The sequence below is a fragment of the Pan troglodytes genome, chromosome 21, assembly GCF_028858775.2.
Source record: "Pan troglodytes isolate AG18354 chromosome 21, NHGRI_mPanTro3-v2.0_pri, whole genome shotgun sequence".
NCBI lineage: Eukaryota > Metazoa > Chordata > Mammalia > Primates > Hominidae > Pan > Pan troglodytes.
This window is the reverse complement of record NC_072419.2, coordinates 39154700-39176435: the sequence shown is the minus strand read 5'-3', so window position 1 is coordinate 39176435 and position 21736 is coordinate 39154700. Positions and strand designations below refer to the sequence as shown.

Below are 21736 nucleotides of genomic sequence, written 5' to 3'. Positions count from 1 at the left end.
AGCCCCTCCTGGAAGAACCCACCTTCCTCCAGGAATCCCTGGCTCAGTCTCCACCTACCTGCCCTAAAAGCCCTTAAAATCCCCCTTTGCCCTATGCCTTAGGGAGAAGGTGGTTTGAACACGAGCTCCCCTTCCCCATTCCTTGATCAATGAATAAAGTTTGACTCTGCTTTGCCCAACCTGGTTTTGTCCTCGTGGCACAAACAGCACCGGGCAGGGAAAAGACACATTTGGGTCAACTGACCCCTTCAAGGGTGGGTCACAGAATGTTATTGTAATGGGGCTGGGTGCATTGAGGGGAGGTTTGAAGAGTCCCAGAGTCAGGGGATTGGGGACAGGTTGGCCTGTCCTGGTCCATGGTGTCCAGCCAGGTGTCCCCATGTCAGGATCTTGGGTCTCTAAAGGAAACCCTGAACCACCCTCCAGGTCAGGGTTATGCAGGAGCCTCTAAGAAAATCCCCCGAAGCCTGGTAGCTACCACCCCCATCTTCCCTGCTCCCCAGCCCCAGTGTCCTTCCCCCGTGTCCTTCCTCTGGGCAGAGGAGGGACCAGCCCTAGGCCTGGCCTTGGGCCTTTTCACCAGCTTATCCACACACCTCCCCACTTCCTGAGTTCTCCACCTGAGATACTGCGCAGAGCAGGATGTAATGGAAGGATCGAGGGCTTTAGCTCAGAAAACCCTAGGTTCGAATCCTAGCTCTACCAGTTTCTAGCTGTGAAACCTTACTCCTCGCTGAGCCTCAGTTTGCCCTGCTGTAAAATGGGGCAAATGCCTAAGAAAACTGTTGTCCAGCTCAAGTGAGCTGATGGGCAGGAGAGGGTTTTGGAAATAGAGTCTGGACTGGTGAGGAGCATCTCGCTTATCCCCCTCAAGAGAGCCCACAGCTGCCCCAGGCCTTGCCTGTCCTGCCTTTCCTTTCCAATCCCAGCTGCGCCCCTGCCCGGGCCCACAACTCACTTTCCAAACCTGCACAGACTACACCAGGGCTCAGCACTGGAGAGGCAGGACCCTGAGGTGCTGGCAACCAGGACTGGGTGCATCAGCTGGGTACCTTGGATAAATGAAGCTGATTTCTGGCATCAGCCAATGAGACTTTGGCAGGGACACTCCCCTCCCACCTCAAGTGGTGGCCAAAGTCACCAAGCCCTTCGCAGGCTGGGCTAAAGTGGACAGACACCAGGACAGCACAGTCGGGAGGGACCAGGGGTCCTTCCTCCCAAGGGAGCAAGGCCAGAGCCCAGGACAGGCCCCAAAGCCAATGGACATAGCTTTGTGGGGGTTGAGTTATCTGGGACAGCCCAGCAGTTGCACTCAGAGCAGCTGAGCCTGGCAGCCTTCAAACGCTGACTCCCCCACTTCCTGGCGTGACCGTGGGCAAGCAATTTCACCTCTCTGAACCTCTCTTTCTCTGCAAAATGAGGTCATATCAGCACCCACCTCATGGAACGCTGTGAGGATTAAATACACTTTCAGTACCTGGTTCAGGGCCTGATGCTTGGAACGTGTCTAATAAAGGTTGTCCCTCACTTCCTTCAACTTTGAGAAACAGGGATGCTGGAAATTCCATCCTTTTGCAGAAGGGAAAGAGAGTTCAAACCCACTCCTTCTCGGATAAGTCAACGAGGGAAATCCAGTGAGGGTGGAAGAGAGGAATCGAGCACAGCCACCCCTGTTCCGTGCCTGGCTCAGAAACACCGGTCCCTGGGTCAGTGGGGAGGTGGCAGGTAACTTAGAGTTCATCATTGGTTTGAGGGACTCTAGCTGAAATTTGCTGGGAGAACAGCTGGGATTTAAGAAGAGGGCGTCAGCTGCAAAGCTGAAAGCTCTAGAAACTGGGAAAATCGGCAGGGCCTGGTGGCTCATACCTGTAATCCCAGTGCTTTGGGAGGATGAGGTGGGTGGATCACCAGAGGTCAGGGGTTCGAGACCAGCCTGGCCAGCATGGTGAAACCCCATATCTACTAAAAATACAAAATTAGCCGGGCATGGTGCCGAATGCCTGTAATCCCAGTTACTTGGGAGGCTGAAGCAGAATCGCTTGAACCCAGGAGGCGGAGGTTGCTGTGAGCCAAGATCACGCCACTGCACTCCAGCCTGGGCGACAGAGTGAGGCTCTATCTCAAAAAAAGAAAAAAAAGAAAAAGAAACTGGGAAAAATCTTCAGTGCAGCCACACTCTCTTCTGCTCCCCGACCTCGGGGGCTGTTATGGGTTGACCTGTGTCCTCCAAAGGATACGTTGAAGCCCTCAGGCCCAGTACCCCAGAATGTGGCCTGATTTGGAAATAGGGTTGTTGCAGAAGTCATCGGTTAAGATGAAGTCATACTGGAGTAGGGCGGGCCCTTAATCCTGTGTGCCTGGTGTCCTTATGAGAAGACACTGTGGTCGGGTGCAGTGGCTCATGCCTATAATCCCAGCACTTTGGGAGTCTGAGGCAGGAGGATCCCTTGAGCCCAGGAGTTTGAGACCAGCCTGGGCAACACAGCAAGATCTTGTATCTACAAAAGTTTTATTTTTTACTTTTTTATTTTTTTGAGACACAGCCTTGCTCTGTTGCCCAGGCTGGAGTGCAGTGGCACAATTTCAGCTCACTGCAACCTCCACCTTCCAGATTCAAGCAATTCTCCTGTCTCAGCCTCCCAAGTGGCTGGGATTACAGGCATGCACTACCATGCCTGGCTAATTTTTGTATTTTTAGTAGAGACGGGGTTTCGCCACGTTGGCCAGGCTGGTCTCAAACTCCTGACCTCAAGCAATCCTCCCGTGTCGGCCTCCCAAAGTGCTGGGATTACAGGCATCAGCCACTGCACTCGGCCTCTACAAAAAATTCTGAAAAGTAGCCAGGCGTAGTGGTGTGCACCTGTGGTCTCAGCTACATGGGAAGCTGAGGCGGGGAGGTTCGCTGGAGCCTGGGGAGTTGAGGCTGCAGTGAGCTATGATCATCACACCACTGCACTCCAGCCTTGGTGACAGAGTGAGATCCTGTCTCTAAGGAGAAGGAGAAGAGGAGGAGGAATGAGAAGAAGGAGAAGAAGAAGAAGGAGGAGAAGAAGAAGGAGAAGAAGGAGAAAGGAGGAAGGAGGAAGGAGAAGAAGAGGAGGAGGAGGAAAAGAAGGAGAAGACGAAAGAAGATAGAAGAAGAAAAAAGGAGGAGGAGGAGATGGAAGAAGGAGGAGAAAAGAAGGAAGGAAGGAAGAAAGAAAGAAAAGAAAAGAAAAGAAAAGAAAAGAAAAGAAAAGAGGCATCATGGAGACCCATGAAGGAGATGCCCGTGTGACAATGGAGGCAGAGTGAGGAGCGGGGCGGGAAATGCATCTCTAAGCCAAGGAACACCAAGCAAGGATTACCAGCAAACACTAGAAGCTGGAAGAGGCAAGGAAGGGTCCTCCCCTACCAGGTTCAAGGTGCCCTGTTGACACCTTGATTTTGGGCTTCTGGCCTCCAGAACTGTGAAAAAATTAATGTCTATTGTTTGAAGGCCCCTGTGTGGGGTGCTCTGTTACCAACTTCCAGGGGCATCCAGAAGCCCTGGGACACAAAGGCAGGGTTCTAAAATGAGAAGCCACTTCCCAGGGGAGGTGGTATGAGGGGAAGGTCAGGGGAGGCACTGCTTGGGGTCCGCGTGGCCTGGGCAGGGCCCCATCACCTGCGCCCCCAACCCCGACCACAAAGGTGTCTGATCCCCAGCACCTCCTCCTGGGGACACATCCCATGATCCTCTGTGGCCCAGACAGCAGCCTCTCCTCAGCCCCAGACAGACGCCTTTTTCAGCTCCACCATAAGGAAGAGTTTTCTAGATTAGAAGGCACTTAATAGGTGTTTGTTGTGAAAGTGAAAATCAACAAGGGCTGCTGGGTGGGTTTACTGGGAAGCTACTGACACGTAAGCTGCAGCCTCTTCCAAGCTGACACCTTGACCTCCAGCCTCCAGAGCTGAGACAATTAGTTTCTGTTGTTTTAAGACATCAAGTGTGGTACTTTTTTTCCAGCAGCACTAGGAAACGGATACAGAGATGGTATTGGGATACAGACTGCAGATGGACTTTGGCCTCAACAATGCCTGGCTCCTGCGTGCCCCTGACTCCTTAATGCAAGAACCAAGCTGGGAGGGCTTAGATCATAATTTCTTCATACAGGAGAGGATGCAGTGACCCCAGGAAGGAGGCACAGGTGATGCAGAAACTCCCAGCAGACCGGGCGCGGTGGCTCACGCCTGTAATCCCAGCACTTTGGGGGTCTGAGGCGGGTGGAACACTTTGGGTCAGGAGTTCGAGCCCAGCCTGGCCAACATGACAAAAGTCTGTCTCTACTAAAAATACAAAAATTAGCTGGGCATGGCGGCACATGCCTGTAATCCCAGCTACTCGAGAGGCTGAGACAGGAGAATCACCTGAACCTGGGAGGCGGAGGTTGCAGTGAGCCGAGATCGTGCCACTGCACTCCAGCCTGGGTGACAGAGCGAGACTCTGTCTCAAAAAAAAAAACCTCCCAACCTCCCAGCAGAGTGGTGGTGGGGAGCCCGTGCTTCCACCCCTGTGAAGTGTAAAGGGAAACGGAAGGAGAAACAGAGAGATGAGAAACGACACATACGCCCCTCAGGGCTGAGCCTCGGACTGCACAGGAGGGTCAGTGAGGACACTGAGACAGAGAGATCCCCCAAGAACCCCCAGCCTATAGCCCACCTCCTCCTTGCTCAGTAGCAGTGGGCTGCCCCAGCTCCCTTCAGGCTGCAGGTGATATGTCCAGAGGGCCCCACATGCCCCAGAATGGGATCTCCAGCTGCCAAGAGGGCTGATGGCCCAGCAGAGGTCTGGACAGGTGCCTCTGGGCCAGAGGGGAAGAACACATGGGACTCCATAGCCTGACAGCCGGAGAGCCAGGAGGGGTGCTGCCCACCATGCTTCCAGCCCTCTCTGCACACGGGACAGAACAAGGTGCTTGGGGTGGAGTGTTTGATGATGAGGGAAGACTGACAGACAGCAGGGGCAGAAGACAAACAGCCATGACCCTCACCAGATGGCTGCCGGTCCTCACTCTTGCCATGAGGCTGAACCAAGTTTCCAAGCCAACCAGCCATGCCCAGGTGTCCTTGGAAAGGGACTCTCCTCTCTGCCTCTGCCAGGGCCAGGGGATGTGACTGGTCTCAGAAAAGGAAGGACCTAAGGGGGCAAGGAACACACAGCCCAATCTCGTCACCTGTGGATGCCCACAGCTGAGAACATTTATTTTCTGCCCCAGGGCGCTGTGTGGGGCCAGAGAGAAGACAAGATTAGGAGACAGGTGAACTTCCCCAGAGAGGCCCAGTGGGGCGGCCGGGGGAAGAGCCACATCCTCTGGGTCTGGTAGGGAATAAGCCGGGAACATGCAGGACCGCCATGGGCCTGGTTGCCCTGCTGGAGGACTAGAGAAGACAGCGGAGCACCTCAGAACCTGACATGGGAGCCCCCCTTCACAGAGGACATGAAGGTGGCCTTCAGAGGCCTTGGGGACCGCTCGAAGGAGGAGACAATGTGCTTGGGGGTCACTGACCTCTGCAGGGTGGACTTGGACACCGGGGATGGGACCGAGGGGGTGGAATGGGCCGTGGAGGCCGACTGGGGCCGCAGCAAGAAGGAGAACTGGGGCGTCAGGAAGGCGGGCAAGCTGGAGTCCAGCAGCCTGGAGGCTGAGGCAGTGACAGATAACAAGGAAGATGGGGAGGAGGCGGCCGCAGGCGTGCTGTCCGTGGTATCCAGCACAGCCTGCTCCCTGCTGGGCACCAGGTCCTTCTGGACATGGTGGGCCACCAGGCGGATGTGCTGGTCTTGCTGGTCTGGGCCCCTGCTGGTCAGGAAGTCAGGCTGCTGAGTCGGCATCAGATCACTGAAGTGCAGGCTTTGGTAGACCTGAGGCGAGATCTGCAGGGAACAGAGTGGGGAGCGGGAATGGGGCACCAGTTGGAGCCGGGGACACCCAGGATCAAGAGTAGACTCGCAGGAAGGAGGCGCCCTGAGGTCTTCCCATGCCAAGAAGGCGTGTGTCCAGAGGACTGTGGCTACCACTAACCACCGTGGCCTGCGGGCCCATGCATCCACCCTGCACCAGGCCAGGTGCCCAGCCCTGCTCTCCACCCAGTTACGGCGCTTGTGGCAACTCTGTGAGCTGGCGAGCAGACTGCCCGCTTCTGAGAACGAGGCCTCGAGCTGGACCCTGGGTGAGGCCCAGGTGCAAAGAGCTCCTTGGAGCAATCCATCTCACACCAGCCTCTCCCCAGCCCGAGACAGGGGGGCCCTGCAGGGACATGGCCTTCGGTGTTATCTCATTTATTCCTAAGGGGACCACAGGGAGGAGGGAGCTCCCACAATACTCCCGTGGCAGACAAGGACGGGGGAGGCTGGGATCTCAAATCTGGAGCTCAAATCTGCTCTTTCGAACATCCCCTGCTCCTTTCTGTCCCTGATGGAGAGCCACTCCTTCCGTTTACCCTGTCTCTTACTATGGGCCTGGCATGATGCCCTGGTCTGCTGTTTGAGCACCAAAGTAGTGGGGACACAGGTGGGAAATATGCTAACCAGCAAATAGACAGCCACAGACCATAGGAAATGCTTGGAGGCTATAGACAGGAGCCCTGCCCAAGGAGACCTTGTCCCACAGGCCCTTGAGGCTTGTCCTCAAGGACAAAAGCTGCACCACTGACCTCAGCCAGGGCCTTGGCAAACAAACTGGCCACATTAGTCTCATCCCAGACCTGTCCATGGCCCAGAATCCTGTTAAAGGACAAAGGCTCCTGTCCACCCCCACTGAAGGGCTGTGTGGGCACAAGGGTGGCTGCTGGTGGACATGGGATCCCCTGGCCCCTGACCCAGCCTCTTGGGGAGCTGCCCCATCCCACCTTACCTGATGCTTCATCCAGCCATATGGCACCCTGGTGGACAGGAACCTGGTATTCTGCAAGCGTTCCTTGGGCTTATACGCCGCTCCCAAGACTTTGCTCACCTGCAGGAGCCACGCCCAAGAATGAAGGCTGCGAGTTGGGGGTCCCTGCACTCCTCCCTGTGCTCCCCTCCCAGCCTCACCTGCTTGTCCCTGGACTCCCACTTGTTCCAGCTGTCCTCAATGTCTTCCAGGGGGCGCTCTCCGGCCCACGGGGACATCAGGGCCATCTTCTGCAGCTTGGCCCAAGCGTCTGCCTCCTTATCTGCCTTCCCATGCAGGAGAGCCATCAGCGCCGCCTGCTCTCGCCGCTGGTATATCAGGGCCTCAGCCAGATCCCGTTGCTCCCTAGTGTGGGGGCTTTCCTTCACAAGATGTCCCCCCACTGCAAAGCAGGGTGACCCTCCCAGAAACCCTGAAAGGCTCTTCCCTTCCTGGCCTGATCCTTTCCAATCTTCCATCCCTCCCTCAGGCCAGACTCCCCAGAGTCCATCACTGAGTAAGTATGGAATTAACATTTGCAAAGCCTGGATCCAGCTGGCCTAGCAGTCCTGCCACTCTCCCACCACTCTGTCCTCTCCACCATGCAGACCTGACACCCGATCCGGCTTTATCTGGACCTCCCCTTGTGGACTATTTAAACATGTCTGCCCCCTGCCCCAGGGAAACCCTGCCTTTGCCTTGTTTGATATCCCTCCACTGTACTGTCAAGATGTATGCCTTGATGGAAGCATAGGAGTCACAAAGATTCTGTGGATGCCTGACAGACTCCTACTTAAATGTCAAAACCCAACTCCAAAATCACCTCTCCTATGAAGCCTTCCTTACTTGATCCACTCAATCACGTAGATTGTCCTCTGAGCCATCCCTGTTCCTAATACTCTCATTACTTATCACATAAAATTGCAGCCATGAGTTTGCACGTCCACCTCCCTGAGTAAACTGTGAGTTCTCTGAGGCAGGACTGTGTCTGGATGTCTTGTATTTCTAGAACCTAGCACAAGGTCTGGCAGTCAGTAGGATCTCAATACACATTTTCTTGAACGAACCAGAATTACTGGAGACTTGGTCAGGAATAAAGATGCAGTGGATGGAGTGGGTAGGAGATGAACCTGCAGGGGGAGGACCAAGTAGCCAGCAGCCTGCTCCTCCCTGCAAATCAGGGAAATAACACAAATGTCCTCTCAGGATCAGGGACTTGGGCCTGGGCCTGAGCACTCCTCTGCCAGGGACCTCTGGCCATGCAGCAATGATCTCTGCAGGGAAGCCAGCTCTAGCAAATCTGGGCCTGGCTGGGGGACAGGGCCCCATCCAAGCACTTGGGTTTTTGTATTTTCCCCTTTCACTGCTCAACCTTTCAGCTGAGCTGGGCTAAAATAGGGCCTGGGCTCTCCAGCCATAGCTGCCACTGTGGAGTAGAGCTGCCTGCAACCCTCAAGCCTCTGGCCTTCTGAGGGTCCTCCCCACCCATGCCTAGCTCTACCCAACCCAGGTAGAGGCTTCCCAGGACCTGGGAAGACTCACAGCCTCTCCTCCCTCCTCAGGCCAGAGAAGATCAAGCAGGCTGTGCTCACTCACTGCAGCTCCAGATGTAAGACCTTCTGGGTGGTGCCAGTGGAGTCACCATCTTCCTCTAAGCTTGCTCTGTTTTCATGAGGACCATCACAGGCATCCTGTAGTCTTTTCCACACACTCAGGCCAAACGTTCCTGTGATTTGACCAGACTGCTCAGAACCACAACTGGCATACCCCCTCCTCCATGCCCTCTGCCCCTTATCCTCTCCCTTCAAGGGTCAGCTAGCAGCCCCTATCCTCAGCCCCTACACTCACTCAAATGTTGAGTGCCCACCATACACCAGGCACGACACTGAGTACTCAACAAACATGTGGATGAGCCAGACAGAAGCCCTAGGACACACTCGGAGCTCAGGCCTAAAGCATCCTGCCCCACATGTGAACTGAGATGGGGAGAGTACTATGGCAGTGACTGAATGATCCTCAGTTGGGCTTCAGGTAGCTTGTGTGTAAAATGGCAATGGCATAAAACGGTCAGACACCCATCAGATATGAGATTTGGGGTGGTGGGGGAAGGAATGGGGCTGGAGTAAAAAGTAGGTACTGAAAACAGAATTAAGTCCTGCTCCTGGGCAGAGAATAGTGAGTAGTAGGCCATTCTCCTGCTGCAGGATTTTTAAAGTTAAGAAAAATAAAACAGGTAAAAAATCATTTAAGAAAAAAAAAATCACTGGAAAGCAGTAGAAGCAAAGAGGGCCAGGTGAACTAAGATGACAGAAAGGGACAAGTCTTTCCAAGAAGAGCTGGGAGTGGGAGCTACTTTCTTGTCTCGGGGGCACTCCTGAGTCTACACACGGGCTGAATGAGAATCAGACTTGGCTTAGAGAGAGAGAAACCAGCAGAGCTTCTGACATCCACTGTGGCTGGCATGATTAATTAAGTCTCGCCTGAAGGCACAGCTGTTTTTCTTGTTAGGACATTTGCCGAGCACCAGGGAGGCTGGGGTTGTAGGTGCTGGTATAGAAAAACCGAATGAGATCATTGGGAGACAGAGTCCCACTGAAGGAGGAGCCTGAAACAGACACAGATTTCAACCTTGAGACAACTGAACACAGAGGCAAACTGAGTCCTCCTAAAGCTGCTATCCAGCCCCAACCCAGTTCAATCCCCAACTGGATGGAGATGCTCAGCCCTATACAGAGGAAAGAGCAAATGCTCTGGGGTAAATAATATCAACTAAAGCCTTTACAATCCATTTATACAAGCCCAGAAAAGTTTTGGGGTTTTTTTTTTAAATTTTATTTTGTATATATGACATGTGAAAAGGCAAATATAACCAATAATCAAGAGAAGAAATAGGCATTAGAAGTGGGCCCTCCAGAAGATTCACATTGGAGTTAGCAGATTAAAACTTTAAATAACTGTTACAAATAATGTTAAATAAAATTAAGGAAAATTGAATAAAATGGTGGAAAAGAATTGCAATCTATAGAAAAGAATCAAATGGACATTCTAAAACTAAAAAAATACATCTAAAATTAAGAACTAATTCAATAGATTTAATAGCAAGCTGCATACAGAAGAGGATAGGATTCGTGAACTGGAAGGCAGGTCAGCAAAAAAATAATCTGGAATTCAGAGATTGAAAAAAATGAAAAAAAAAAAAGAATAGGGCATGAGACCTATGAGACAAAGTCGAATAGTCTAGTATACATATAGTTAGTACCCCCACAATGAGAGGAGAGAGAGAATAATGCAGAAGTAATAGTGAAGAGATAATATCTGAATGCTTTTCAAAACTGATGAAAGACATCAACCTCTAGATTTAAAAGATCAGTGAACTCCAAGCAGAATAAATACAAACAAAACCACACTTACGCACATCATAGTCAAACTGCTGAAAACCAAAAGCAGCCAGAGGAAAAAAAGACAAATTACCTTCAAAGAAGCAACTTGCAACTGACTTTTCAACAGAAAATATCAACACCAGAAGACCACTGAATGATTTTTTTAAATGCTGAAAGAAAAGAAACTGCCAGCTGAGAATTCTATACCCAGTAAAATAGTCTTAAATTTTACGGCAAAATAAAGATATTTTCAGATCAATAAACTATTGATCTGAAAATTTGATCGGAAAATTTGATCTGAAAATTATTAATCTGAGAATTTATTAGTGGCAGATAACACTATAAGAAATAGGAATTTCTTCAGAATAAATGAAAACAACTGCAGACAGAATCCTAGAACTCAAGAATGAAGAGCACCAGAAATGGTAAATATGTGAGTAACCATAAAAGGAAATTGACTGCTGAAAGAAATAATAATAACAATGTCTTATAGGAAGACATAACATATGTAGAAATAAAATACATAATTAATAACATAAACATGGGAGGGATGTAAGATTCTTGTACAGGAAGCAGCACTAGGTCAAGAATACGTATAATCTCTAAGGTAATCACTAAAAGAATAATACAAAAGATACCATTTAAAGAGCAGAGGACATAAAACAACAATTTTTAAAATATTTGATTAATCCAAAAGAAATAAGAAAAGGAAGAAAAAAGAAACCAAGGATAGGATAAACACAAAAAATAAATAGCAAGATGATTGACTTCAACCCAACTACATAATTGTTGATATTTAAATGGACTAAATACCCAATTAAAAGGTAAAGATTGTCAGGATGAAAAAAATAAGACTCAATTATACATTGTTTAAAAGAGGCACACAAATATAAGAACAGAGATGGGCTGAAAGGGTCGTTTTTAACAAAAAAGAGAGAAACAGCTTTTTCCCTCCCTTACATGGGCAGGCAGCATTTGCACATGTGAGGCAGGACCTTTATTCCAACTGGGTTGGAGGCCACCTATACCCTCGCTCAGGACATGGAACAGAAGATATATGCTTGCTGTTTGGAGGTGGGGAAGGCTCCCAGCCCCCTTCTCAAGCCCTTCTTGGGGTTTCTTCAAGAATAGAACATTTACTAATCCAAACAGGACTCTCGAATACTGAGAGGGCATGTTTTTTAGATAATTTGTTTTATTTTATTTTTTGAGACAGGGTATTGTTCTGTTCCCCAGGCTGGAGTACAGCAGCGCAGTCTTAACTCACTGCAACCTCAAACACCTGGGCTCTAGCGATCCTCCTGCCTCAGCCTCCTGAGTCACTGGGACTACAGGTGCACACTTCCGTGCCCAGCTAAGTTTTTAATTTTTTGTAGAGACAGGGTCTCACGTTGTTGCCCATGCTGGCCTCAAACTCCTGGGTTCAAGTAATCCTCCCACCTTGGTCTGTCAAAGTGCTGGGATTACAGGCATGAGCCACTGAGCCCAGCAGGGATCACTTGTTACAAATGCACTTGGAGGAGCCATTCTGTTTTTCACTTGTGTTCTTGTCTCTAATGGCCAGCTAGGATAAGATCTGGGTTTGGCTTTAGGGGGAGGGAGGGGCCTGCCTTAAGCAAAATCATACAGCTCTATCTCCACTTACCAGAAAAATGCTGCATTTTTTTAGGTAAAACCAAGAGAACCAAAGTAAAATGGTATTTTGAATTCCCATTGGCCACTCTACTCATGGGAGGATAGATGTCCAGGACCAAGAAGGTTTTGGGCACTCAATGGTTCCTGGCCATAATACAATAAAGTTCCATTAAGAGTAAAATAGAATTCAACAATATATTAAAAGAATAATACATCTTGACTACGTGGGGTTTACTCCAGGAATGCAAGGTTGAACTTTCAAAATTCAAAAAATGTAATTTACCACATCAACAGGATAAAGGACAAAAGCTATATGATTATCACAGTAGAAGCAGAAAAAGCGTTTGACAGAATTCAACACCTATTTATGATTTTTTTTAACTCTCTTGGCTAACTAGAAATAGAGAAAACATCCTCTCTACACAACAATTAATTGAAGATGGATCATAGAGCTAAATTAAAAGCCAAAATCTCTAGTTTCTAGAGGGAAATCTAAGAGAATATCTTTGTAATTTTAATGTAAGCAAAAATTTATTAGAGAACAAAAACATCTACTTGCTGATTTCAAAACATATTACAAAGCTACAGGAATCAAGACAGTGTGGTACAGGCATAAAAACAGACATATAAACCAATGGAATAGAAGAGAGTATCCAAAAATAAAGCCTCACATATATAGCCAAATGATATTCAACAAAAGTGCCAAGACCACTCAATTGGGAAAGACAGTCTCTACAACAAATGGTTTTGGGAAAACCGAATTGCCACATGCAAAAGAGTAAAACTGGACTGTTATTTTACGCCATATACAAAAATGAACTCAAAATGAATTAAATACCTAAAGATAATACCCAAAACTGTAAAAACTCCTAGAAAAAATATGGAGGGAAAGCTTCATAACATTGGATTAGGCCATTATTTCTTGGATATGACACTAAAAAAACAGGCAATGAAAGCAAAAATAGACATTAAACTTGAAAACCTCTGTGTATCAAAAAACGTAATCATGCTGGGTGTGGTGGCTCACATCTAAGATCCCAGCACTTTGGGAGGCTGAGGCAGGTGTATCACCTGAGGCCTGCAGTTCGAGACCAGCCTGGCCAAAGTGATGAAACTCTGTCTCTACTAAAAATACAAAAATTAGATAGGTGTGGTGGGCCTGTAAGCCCAGCTACTCGGGAGGCTGAGGCAGGAGGATCGCTTGAACCCAGGAGGTGAAGGTTGCAGTGAGCTGAGATGGCACCATTGCACTCCAGCCTGGGTAACAAGAGCAAACCTCCATTTCAAAACAAACAAACAAACAAAAACCACAATCAACAATCAACCCAATGAAAACGAAGCCTACAGAATGGGAGAAAGTATCTGAAAATCATATCCCTGATAAGAGGTTAATATCCATAATATATAAAGAACTCCTACAACTTAAAAACAACAACACCCAATTTGAAAATGGGCAAAAGACTTGAATAGATATTTATTTCTCCAAAGATGATATACAATGGCCAACAAGCACATGAAAAGATGATTGCCAACCTCATGAATCATTAGAGAACTGCAGATCAAAACCACAACATCATCCCATTAGAATGGCTGTTTCAAACAAAAAAAAACAAAAACAAAATAACAAGTGCTGGCAAGGTTGCAGAGAAATTGGAACCCTTGTGCATGTTTGGTGGGATTATAAAATGGTACATGTGCTATGGAAAACAGTATGGAGGTTCCTCAAAAAATGAAAAGTAGAACTACCATATGATCCAGCAATCCCACTACTGGGTATTTATCCAAAAGAATTGAAAGCAGGGTCTCAAAGAGATAGATACTTGCACACCCATGTTCACAGAAGCACAATTCACAACAGCCAAGAGGTGGAGTCAACTAAAGTGTCCATTAACAGATGAATGGATAAAGAAAATGTGGCATATATATACAATGAAATATTATTCAATGTTAAAAAAGAAAGGATATCTTGTCACATGTTACAATATTAATAAATATTGAGGGCATTATGCTAAGTGAAAGATGCCAGTCACAAAAAGATGACTATTGTATTATTCTACTTAGGTGAGTAACTAAAGTAGTTAAATTCGTAGAAACAGAAAGTTGAATGATGGTTACCAGGGGCTGGAGGTAACGGGAAATGGAGGAGTATGTTCAATGACTATAAAGCTTCAGATTTGCAAAATGAAAAAGTTCCAGAGATCTATGGCACAACAATGTGAATATACTTAACACTACTGAACTGTAGACTTAAAAATGGTTAAGATGGTAAGTTTTATGCTATATATTTTACCACAATTTTAAAGTACCCAACATGTTCTTTAACTTGGTAAGTTGGACTTCAGCAAAATTAAAAATTTCTGCTCATCAAAAGATGCCATCAGGAAAATGAACGGGCAAGCGATATACTGATAAAAGTACTCACAATGTGGATACCTGTTAAAGGTCTCATATCCAGGACACAAAGAATTTCTACAAATAAGAATACAAAGACAAGCAACCAAATTTCTTAAAAACAACAAAATATTCCAAGAGACACTTCACAGGAGTAGATGTATGAGTGGCCAATAACAAATTGATTTTTGACAAAAGTACAAAAGGAACTCAAAGGAGAAAGGATAAAAATAGTGCTGGAACAAGTGGCTATCTCCATGCAAAATTTAAATTTTGTCTCATATTTCACAACATATACAAAAATTAACTCAAAATGATTATAGACCAAAAAGTAAGAGTGAAAACTATAAAACTTATAGAAGAAAATATAGTGGAAACATTTGTGACCTTGGGTTAGGCAAAAATTTCTTGCATACAATGCCAAAATTTAAAACTTCTGATTTTTTTTTCTTTTTTTGAGACAGGGTCTTATTCTGTTGCCCAGGCTGTAGTGCAGTGGCTCAATCATAGATTACTGCATCTTCAACCTCCCGGGCTCAAGCAATCCTCCTGCCTCAGCCTCCTGAATAGCTGGGACTATAGACATGCACCACCACGACTGGCTAATTTTTAATATTTTTTTTTTGTAGAAACAGAGTCTCACTATGTTGCCCAGGCTGGTCTCAAACTCCTGAGCTCAAGCAATCCACCCACTTTGGCCCCCCAAAGTGCTGGTATTACAGGCGTGAGCCACCATGCCTGGCCACTGATCTTCAAAATGCACTATGAAGAGAATGTAAACACAAGCCACAGTAGTGGAGAAAAATATTTTCAAAACCTCATATCTGATCAAGAACTTGTATCCAGAATAAAGCATTCTCAAAACTCAATAAGAAAACAACACAGTTTTTTTTAATGGCAAAAGATCTGAACAGGCATTGCATCAAAGAAGATACATGGATAACTAATAAGTGCAAGAAAATATTTCAACATCATTAGTCACTAGAGGAATGCAAATTAAAATCACAGTAAGATACCACTATAAACCTAGTAGGATGACTATTTTTAACAGTTTTATTGAAGTATAATTGACATGCAATAACCAGTTTCTATTTAATGTGTACATATCCATCACCTGCAAAAGTTTCTTCCTGCTTCTTTGAGCTCCCACCCTTCCAACCCTCATCAGCCCCCTATCCTCAAACAACCAGTTATCTGCTGTCACACTATACATTTGTTTGCATTTCCTAAAATTTTATATAAATAGATGCAGGTGTAAATGGTTGGGAAAAAATAAATAGAATCATACAATATGTACAGGTTTTCGTCTGGCTTCTCTCACTAAGCATAATTATTTTGAGATCCAACCACGTTGTATAACGTATCAATTCTTCATTCTGTTTTATTGCTGAGTGATATTCCATAAACCATAGTTTATCAACTCAACTATTGATGGACATTTGAATCGTTTCTAGTTTGAGGCTGTCACAAAAAAATACTGCTGTGAACATTTATGTATGTAGTCTTTACCCGGGCATATGCTTTCATAGAAGTGGAACAGCTGATTCATATCATAGGGGCACATTTAACTTTTTAAGAAACTGCCAAAATGCTTTCCAAAGTGGTTGAACCATTTTATATTCCCATTAGCCGTGCAGGAGAGTTTCAGCTCCTTTAGCCATTCTAATAAGATAAATGGTATCTTATAGCGGTTTTAATTAGTATTTCTCTTCTAATGAATAAATATTGAGCATTGTTTTCCATGCTTCTATATATTTCCTTTGGTGAATGACAGAGCAGGAGCACCGTCATCTCGGACAAACACTGCCACTTTAAGTTCCAGCTCCCTTTCTAGCCTCATGCATTTCAAGGAAATCACGTCTCTTCTAACTACAAGCAGCCAAAAAGAGCAGACAGTAAAATACAATAAGACAGCTTGGGCACAGAGGGACGTGGAGGTCTCTTGGGTAACTGCTAAACTTCACCCTCATACAATGGGCTCCAGTAAAACAGTGGGTCTTAAGAAGCACATTCCTTTCCCTTCAGGTGCACTAAGATAGGGAAGCTAAAAGCAACCCGGGGGATTTGCCTGCAGCTGCAGAAAGATGTATGGGAACAGACACACAACTCTCCCTCCCAGATAAGCACAACAAAGAGACACAGAAGCAGTCCAAGCCTCTGATAAATTCTCCCACCCTGAATCCTTAAAAACTCTTAGTCTGTAAGAGAGTGTGGCTCTAACCTAACTCAGCCAGCCGCCCCTCTCAGGTTTATTTAAAATAAACCTGTCCCTGTTGACTGTTGAGCTGTCCTTCATGTTTCCTCTTTAATTCTTACAGTGAAGTCTCTTCAAATTTGGTGAAGTGTCTATTCAAACCTCTTTCTAATGTTTTTATTGTATTACTTGTTTCCTTGTTGAGTTCTGAGAGTTTATATATTCTAAATAGGAGCTTTATCAGATATAGGATTTGCAAATATCTTCTCCCAGTCTGTGGTTTATCTTTGTTCTCTTAACAATGTCTTTTGAAGAGCAGAAGTTTTTAAGTTTGATAAACTGTTATTAACTTGATATTTTATGAATCATGCTCTATCGGTGTTGCATGCAAACAATCTTTGCCTAAACCAAGGTCACAAAGGTTTTCTCCTACGATTTCTTCTGGAAGTTTTAGTTTTAACTTTTGCCTTTAGTTCTATGTTCCATTTTGTTGTTGTTGTTGTTGTTGTTTTGTTGTTTTGTTTGTTTGTTTTTGAGAAAGAGTCTTGCTCTGTTGCCCAGGCTGCAGTGCAGTGGTGCGATCTTGGCTCACTGCAGCCTCCGCCTCCCAGGTTCAAGCGATTCTTGTGCCTCAGCCTCCCGAGTAGCTGGGATTGCAGGCGGGCACCGCCATGCCTGGCTAATTTTTTGTATGTTTAGCAGAGATGGGGTTTTGCCATGTTGGCCAGGCTGGTCTCGAACTTCTGGCCTCAAGTGATCTTCCCACCTCATCCTCCCAAAGTGCTTGGATTACGGGTGTGAACCATCATGCACGGCCCATTTTGAATTGCTTTTTGTATGTGGTGTGAGGTGTGGATCCAAGTTCATTGCTTTAAGACTGTCTTTTCTCCACTGAATTGCCTTTGCACCTTTGTCAGAAACAGATGTCCATATATGTACGGATATATCTCTGGACTTTCTGTGCCATTCCATTGATCTGTCTGTCTGTCTCTATGCCATTACCACACTGTCTTGATTACCATGGCTTCACAATAAGTCTTGAAATCAGGCAATGTTAGCCCTTCATCTTAGTTTCCTTTGCCAAAGCTATTTTGACTGGCCTAAATAAATTTTAGAATCAGTGTGTCAATTTCTACAAAAATTCTTCTGGGATATTGATTGGTATTTCAGTTAACCTATAAATCAATTTGGAGATAATTTTATTCTTAATCAGAGAGTCTTCTACCCATTAACAGTAAATCTTCTATACTTTGTCTCAGCAATGTTTTGTAGTATTTTTCTGTGTACTTACATATCTTGGTATTTATGCTTTATGTTTTCGTAAATGTATCTTTTACTTCAATTTCTGGCTGTTCATTGCTAGTATATAGAAGTACAATTGATTTTTTATATTGATCTTGTATCCTGCAACCTTGTTAAACTCCTTACTAACTCTTTTTAGTAAAATCCACTGGATTTTCTACATAGACAATTAGTCAACTACAAATAAAAAAGTTTTATTTCTTCCTTTCCAATCTGAATGCCTTTTTTTTTTCCTTCTCTAATTGCCCTCTGCTCTTCTAGCATAATTTTGAATCGAAGTGACATGTCTTATTCCTGGTCAGGGGAAAGTACTCAGCCTTTCACCATTAGGTGTGAAGCTAGTTTTAGGTTTTTTCACAGATGCACTTCCTCAGGTTGAGAAAGTTTTTTCTATTTTGCTAAATGTTTTTTATCAGAAATGGATGTTGAATTTTGTCAAATGATTTTATTGTATCAAGATAATCACATAGTTTTTCACTTTATTAATATAATAAATTACACTGATTTTCAAATATTAAACCAACCTTGTATATCTGGGGTAAACCCTATTTGATCATTGCTGGATTTTATTTGCAAAATTTTGTTAAGATATTTTGTATTTATGCTTATGAGGGATATTAATTGATAGTTTGTTTTCTTTTCCTTTCTTTCTTTCTTTCTTTTTCACTTTCTTCTTATAACGTCTTTGTCAGATTTTGGTACCAAGTTGCCTCATGAGTTGGGAAGTATTGTACCCTTTTCAACTTTCTGGAAGAGTTTCTGTAGAATTTATATTATTTCCCCTTCAAATATTTGGGTAAAATTCACCATGGAAGCCATTTAGGCGTGGAGGTATCTTTGTAAGGAGAGTTTTAAACTACAAATTTAATTTCTTTGATATAAGGATATTCGGGTTATCTGTTTCTTCTTGTGTAAGATTTAGTAGTTTGTTTCTTTCAAGGAGTTTATTTCATATAAGTTGCCAAATTTATTGTATAAAGTTGTTTATAGTATTTCATTGTTATCCTTTTAATATCTGTAGAATCAGAAATGATGTCATCTCACTCATTCCTGATATTGGTAATTGGTGTCTTCTCTCTCTTTTTCCTGCCCAGTCTAGCTGGAGGTTTATCAATTTAACTATCTTTTCAAAGAACCAGCTTTTGGGTTCATTGATTTTCCTTATTATTTTTTACTTCCCTGTTTCATCGATTTCCATTCTAATCTTTATTATTTCCTTTCTTCTATTTACTTTGGGCTCAATTTGCTCTTTCTTTCTAGTTTCTTTTTTTTTTTTTTAATTGAGATGGGGTCTTGTTATATTGCCTAGGCTGGTCTTGAACCCCTGGGTTCAAATGATCCTCCCACCTGCCTCCCAAAGGCGTGAGCCACCGCACCAGACCTCTTTCTAGTTTCTTAATGTGGAAGTTGAGGCTGGTGATTTGAACTTTTTTCCTTCTAATATAGGCATTTAGTGCTATAAATTTCCCCGTTACTACTGTTTTTTGTGGCATCTCATAAATTTTGAAATGTTACATTTTCATTTTCATTCAGTTCAAAATATTTTCTAATTTCCCTCTGGATTTCTTTTTTTGGCCCATGGGTTATTTAGAAATGTGTTATTTAGCTTCCAAATATTTAGGGATATTTCAAAGATATTTCTGTTTTTGATTTATAATTCAGTTTCATTGGGATCAGAGAACATACTTTGTATGGCATAAATCCTTTTGAAATTATTGAGATTTGTTTTGTGGCCCAGAATATGGTCGGTTTAATTAATGTGCTGTGTGCACTTAAAAATAATGTTTGTTTATGAATGATCTATAAATGTTAATCAAGTAAAATTGTTTGATAGTGTTATTCAAGTATTCTATATCATTAATGATTTTCTGTATAGTTGTTTTATAAATTGAGAGAAGAATATTGAAATCTCATGCTATAATCATAGATTATTAAAATTTAAAATAATAACAGGTCAAACACCAAATGTTGATGAAGACACAAAGGTAGAAATGCAAAACAGTTTGGTCATTTTTCATAAAGTTTCAATACACTTACCATACAACCCAGCCATTCTGCTTCTAAATACTTACCCAATAGAAATGAAAACAATGTTTAAAGCAGCTTCATTCATAATCATCCAAAACTGACAATGACTCAAATGTCCTATAATTGGTGAATGGATTAACAAACTATGACAGAGCCATACAGTGGAATAATACTCAGCAATAAAAAGAACAAACTACTGATATGTTCAACAACAAAAATGAATCTCAAATTGATTATGCTAAGTGAAAGTTAGACTTTCACTCAGCTACATGTGTATGTTTCCATTTATGATAATCTGGAAAAGGCAAAACTATAGAGACAAACAGATCAATGGCTGCCAGGGGTTAGGAGAAGGAAATAGAGTTTACTATGAGGAGACATGAGGTCACTTTTTGGGGTAATGTCTATGTCTTGATTGTGATACCAATTACACAATTGTATGCATTCATGAAACCTCACAGAATTATATACTTTTAAAAGGTGCTTTTATTGGATGTAAATTATACTTCAGAAATCTGATTTTTAAAACAAGCTTCTAAAAGATAACACTAGATATTATATTTAGGGGATAGTCAAAGATGTCTTTGAAAGATACAAAAAAATGGGTGACATCAGCAAGATGGTAGAATAGGAAGATCCAGAACTTCCTTCTCCCTATGGAGACACGGACTGAACAACAGTACATGGACCAGAAACCAGGACCATTCATCCCAGATGAATGAAAAAACAAACAAACAAACAAAAACCAAAAAAAAAAAAAAAAAAACCAGCTGCACTGAAGCCAGTAGGAAAATTCATAGTGCTCACTTGTAATCCCTCCTCCTGGCTCAGTGAAGCAGATTGGGAAAGAACCACCAGCTTCCAGCTTCTCCCTGGGAGGGAAAGACTGAGATGTACATCCAACATGCAGACTTTTCAGAGGGCTGCATGATTAACCAGTTTCTGTCTTGCCTGAATCTAAGCACTGACAGGAAGAGGCACCAGACTGGGCTACTAAGAACAAAGGTGACAATTTAGACTAGCACACACTCACTATCAGAGTCCCTCCTGCCGCTCTGTGGAATGAGTAGAGAAAACAACCCAACTTCCAGCTTCTCCCTGAGGAGGCAGATTTGGAGCATACATATGCAATGTTAGCCTTTGAGGGGTACCCAAGAAACTGGTTTCTGTCTTGCCTCTCTCAGACTATTGAAGGACCCAGCATATTCTAGAGGCCTGGGGGAAGCTTGTAGCCGCTCTAGAGAACTTGCAGTACTGCAAATAGACACCAGAGAGAGCAAGAGATAATGGACTCCTGAAAAAAATAAACCTGTAGATTCCTGTAATCGCGAATTTACATGCGTAAGTCTGGTGAAAGTATCCACAAAAAAGATTGGGGAGGCAACCAGAATCTTTAGCCAAGCTGATTGGTGCAGAATTTTCCCTGAATGAAGCCAGTATATAAAGACTGGGAGAGGTGGCTGATTTTACAAATGCATGGATCCCAATATAAAGTTACAAGGCACACAAAAAAAATAGGAAAGCATGGCCCAAAGGAACAAAATAAATCTCCAGAAACTGCCGCTAAAGAAATTGAGGTATATTAATTATTTGACAAAGAATTCTAAGTAACCATAATAAAAATGCTCAACAAGCTCAGGGAAACAATACATGAACAAACTGAGAATATTAGTGAAGACACAGAAAATATAGAAAAGAACCAAACAGAGGCCAGCCATGGTGGCCCACACCTATAATCCCAACACTTTGGGAAGCTTAGGTGGGCGATCACTTGAGCTCAAGAATTCAAGGCTAGCCTGGGCAACATGGTGAAACTCTGTCTCTACAAAAAATACAAAAAATTAGCCAGGCATGATGGCATGCACCTGTAGTCCCAGCTACTCAGAAGGCTGAAGTGGGAAGATCACTTGAGG

The 21736-nt window shown here is 44.3% G+C and overlaps 1 protein-coding gene across 3 annotated transcripts in view; it reads right to left on the bottom strand.

The window, feature by feature from the left end:
- Positions 1 to 5186: 5186 nt before the first annotated feature.
- Positions 5187 to 21736, bottom strand: part of EFCAB8 (EF-hand calcium binding domain 8) — a 105030-nt gene continuing 88480 nt past the window's right edge. For all 3 annotated transcript variants that reach the window (XM_054674650.2, XM_054674651.2, XM_063803302.1), the window contains 4 exons: positions 8490 to 8619; positions 7055 to 7259; positions 6876 to 6974; positions 5187 to 5896 (listed from right to left, as the gene is read on the bottom strand). In XM_054674650.2, coding sequence (XP_054530625.1) covers positions 5423 to 5896; positions 6876 to 6974; positions 7055 to 7259; positions 8490 to 8619 — 908 coding nt within the window. In that variant the 3' untranslated portion in view covers positions 5187 to 5422. The remainder of the gene's footprint in view (positions 5897 to 6875; positions 6975 to 7054; positions 7260 to 8489; positions 8620 to 21736) is intronic.